The sequence below is a fragment of the Ammodytes marinus genome, assembly GCF_949987685.1.
Source record: "Ammodytes marinus genome assembly, chromosome: 11".
Classification (NCBI taxonomy): Eukaryota; Metazoa; Chordata; class Actinopteri; order Uranoscopiformes; family Ammodytidae; genus Ammodytes; species Ammodytes marinus.
In genome coordinates this window covers 21581736-21585713 of record NC_137215.1, presented here as the reverse complement: position 1 = coordinate 21585713, position 3978 = coordinate 21581736, and the positions used below count along the sequence as shown (strand labels likewise).

Sequence of the window (3978 nt, the reverse complement as noted above, 5' to 3'; positions counted from 1 at the left end):
TGGTCTGCTGAGCGTCACCTCCACACAGCAAGTGCCTTTACTTGAGCAAGAAGAGGGAGAAGGAAGAGGAGGGTATAGCTGCGAGCGAAAGAGAGACACATTTCCTCTGGAGTGAGCGTGTGTGTGTGAGCATCCCTCGGACTTCGCAGAGAAGGGCTGAGAAGTGCACAGAGACGGACAGACAGAGGCAGGGGGCTGTTGGAGCATCACACAGCATAACACCGGTGAGGCTGGCAGAGCATGCCGAGTGGGGACCGAGGGGAGGCCACTATTGATCCTGACAGAAAACGCCACAGAAGCCAAGGATCTTGCCAGGGGGGTGCAGCATTTTACCAGCGACAACCAAACATGGAGCCCTGAGCTGGAACCTGCCTTCACACACGCACACACACGCACACACACACTGAAACACTCACATGCACACATCCTCACAGCTGAGTGGGGAAGGACAGTCAGACACACGCTGCATTTAAAAGATTGACTACAGCTCTTCTTTTTTACCCTCCTGAAAGAAAAACTTACACTTGCATTTTCTTGTTCATGGATGGTGGAAACTTCTGGAGAGGAAATTCGTTTTTTACGCAAGACTTTCTGCGGAGATCTTCATTTTAAGAATAACTTTCTTTTTCTGGGTGAGTCGGAGGTTTGAATCCTCTATCTAAGCACAAAACAATATAACCTCTATTCTTAGCCGGAGACATTGCGAGCGCTCTTTTGCGACCATTAAAGATGCCTCCTCTTGATTCAGTCTGAGCTGTAAGTGGATTATGACGGCAGTATATTGGGATTTCTCTTGCGCTTGAAAAAAAAAAAAGAAAAGAAAAGAAGAAAACGAGGGAGAAATATATATCCATGACTGGTGGATTTACTTCTGTCAGAGAAGAAGGCGAGGATCCAGTGAGTTTTTCTCTTCTCTTCTCCTGGTGGATTACAGATGGGCTTTGTGATCTCCCAGTGCAGTCTCATGGATGATCGCTCGCTGCCAGTCATTAGGATAAAGTACAAAGAGGGACACAAGTGAGTATTCAGCTGGATTTCTATCTCTGAAGGCTTAAGCTTGTATCGAAACAAGGGAGTGAATCTGTAAGGAGAGCACATCGCAGCAGCTTCTTTTTTTTTCTTCTCCTCTTTTTTAATAACAGAAAATGGAACTCGCTGATTAAACCGCTGTGTTGTGTTTATTAAATGATTACCAGGGTGTAAATAGTAAACACAGCTGGAGTTACTGAGTATTCATTTTTTTCTCTCCTTTTTCCTCTTTTTTCCCCCACAAAAGTCAACCTGTATGTTCACTGACAATTTGCCAATGAACATAATTTACTAAATGAGGGGTGCTGTCTATCCGGCAGGGGGCTTGGGCAAGAGAGATTGATTGGAGTGATCTGTGTGAATCCTATTAACGCATCCTGGATTACGGCCAAGGCAGAAGCAATGTTGGGGAACACGGCTGTCTAGCAGCACTATCTGATCTGCCCCCTCAGTGGACAAACTGAGCACCCTCTGAGCTCCCTCTTAACTAACACTCCTCCTCCTCCTCTTCGCGCCCAGGCCAGGATGGTACCTCCACCTCCCACCAACAAGCCCCACGTGTGCCTTTCCACCATCCTGATCATGAGCAGCATGGCGCTGATCGATGCCTACCTGGTGGAGCAGAACCACGGACCTCGCAAGATCGGCATCTGCATCATGGTGATGGTGGGGGACATCTGCTTCCTCATCGTCTTGCGCTACGTGGCGGTGTGGGTGGGCGCCGAGGTGCGCACCTCCAAGCGGGGCTACGCCATGATCCTCTGGTTCCTTTACATCTTCGTGCTGGAGATCAAGGTCTACTTTGTCTACCAGAACTACAAGGCGGACAGGAAGAGCCTAGATGCGCTGGCGAGGAAAGCGCTGACGTTGCTGCTGTCCATTTGCATCCCGGTGTTGTTCATAGTGCTGGTTGCCATCGACCACATGGAGTATGTGCGCGCCTTCAAGAAGCGCGAGGAGATCCGCACTCGTCTCTTCTGGGTGGTGGTGGACCTGCTGGACGTACTGGACATCCAAGCCAACCTGTGGGAGCCTCAGAAGAAGGGGCTCCCGTTGTGGGCGGAGGGCCTGATGTTCTTCTACTGCTACATCCTGCTGCTGGTGCTGCCCTGTGTGTCCTTGAGCGAGATCAGCATGCAAGGGATTAACATCGTGCCGCACAAGATGCTCCTGTACCCCATCCTCAGCCTGGTCACCATCAATGTTATCACCCTCTTTATCCGCGGAGGGAACATGATTCTGTACAGGGACGCCAGGGTATCTGGGATCCTGATGGGGAAGAACGTCCTGGCTATCATTCTAAAGACCTGCAGCTTTGTGCAGTATAGGAGACAGTTGCAGAATTCTCCTGCTTTCGGGGTGGAGCTGCAGAAAAACTCAGTGGCTCACGCTCGTCCCGCCCCCGCCCCTCCACAAGTGATCATGCAGGACGTTCAGACGCCCCTCCCCGAGGTGACCACCACGTGTGAACACACATGACAGCATCCTGGATATGTGGAAATACATATATATGATCCTCAGGACGCTGACAGGGCACAATGTTCCTCAACCTTTTAGGGCATGTGGATACCCACGAGAACACACACAGGGGATCAGGATCTCTCCCCTGATGCTTAAAGGCACACAGGACACTGCAGACGCTCAGTGCTGTATCCAGAACTGTCATGGTGCAAAAAACACACTTGGGACTTTGTAAAAGCATTTCTCTCCAATGAATTCAGTTAATTGTGTATTTTTTCTAATTGTACAAAAGAAAAAGTGGGGAAAAAAAGGCAACTACTGCAGGATTAGAGGATATATTTTTGAACTGTGTGTGTTGCATTCTAATCTTAAATCTAAGGGTCTGTGTGCTGTGGTGTGTGTACTTCTGTTGCTCGAATGTTCATAGTAGTCGAGGGCTTTCACACGCCAAAGTCAACAGGAGCAACTAATGAGAGAATCATCAAGTAATGAGAATGAAAAAAATATGAGCTTTCTCATGAAAGAAGTGTGTTTTTATATGTGATTATTTGATAAAGTATTGTGTACAAGATAAAGGCTCTGCTGCTCTTTCACTGGCTGCCAAGGGGTCTTTCATGAAGTTATTAGACCTCTAGTAAATTTCACTTTTTAATTAAAATTCAGCAAATGTCCTTTAATTATCCTGGGTTACAAAAGAAAATTGCCAATCATTTTTTTCCCCCGCTCACTTTCAATCTACAATTAGAGTCTTCTTACTTGCTGAAGAGGTGCCTTTACAATGCCATTCATCTTGATCGTCATTGTTTAATTCCAGCCTCTTATTTTAAACTTGTTTTGACTCGGTTATGAAGAGTTTGATCAATGCAAAGGGTGGTTATGGTGCTTTCGTCAATGGACAGAATACACACACACACACACACACACACACACACACACACACACACACACACACAACACTGCAGATGGATAAAATGATTCCCCAACAAGGAAACCTGTTTAATATCCTGCTCAGGTCTTCAGTGACTATCTGCGCTTGTGCTTAGTGGCAGTGGCAGATCTCTATAAGCACTGTCATTGTGTTCCTCACACAAGAGGACAAAATGGATACTTTGGTCCAGTGATGTGAATGCAAACAACAGCCAAGGAAACATCATGTCCTTTAGTATGACAAATCTCAAATCTTTTTTCTCTTCATCACCACCAGTTGAGTCAAAGATTTTATTTTTTTGCTTTTTAGTAACAAGAGACATTTATACAGAAGATCATTAGTGCCACAGGAAAGGGGAAACAAATAGGAAGGCTATTTTTTCCATCATGCACTTCTGGAAGAAAGACGAAATGTCGAGAATACAGTGGAAATACAATGTTGTGCATAAGGACAAAATACTATGTCGAGATTCAACTCGACTCGACAGTTCAAGACTAAGGTCAAGTTGGAAAGATGTTGACAGATTTGTACTTCCCGTATCCACAGCTCACAAGTAAAAC

At 46.3% G+C, this 3978-nt stretch overlaps 1 protein-coding gene across 1 annotated transcript; it reads left to right on the top strand.

Annotated features, from left to right (window-relative positions):
* Positions 1–1554: 1554 nt before the first annotated feature.
* Positions 1555–2508, top strand: LOC307257957 (transmembrane protein 121; the record flags this gene model as incomplete). Its single annotated transcript, XM_080037327.1, has 1 exon — positions 1555–2508. One exon carries the CDS (start codon positions 1555–1557, stop codon positions 2506–2508), a length of 954 nt encoding a protein of 317 aa, XP_079893453.1.
* Positions 2509–3978: the final 1470 nt, after the last annotated feature.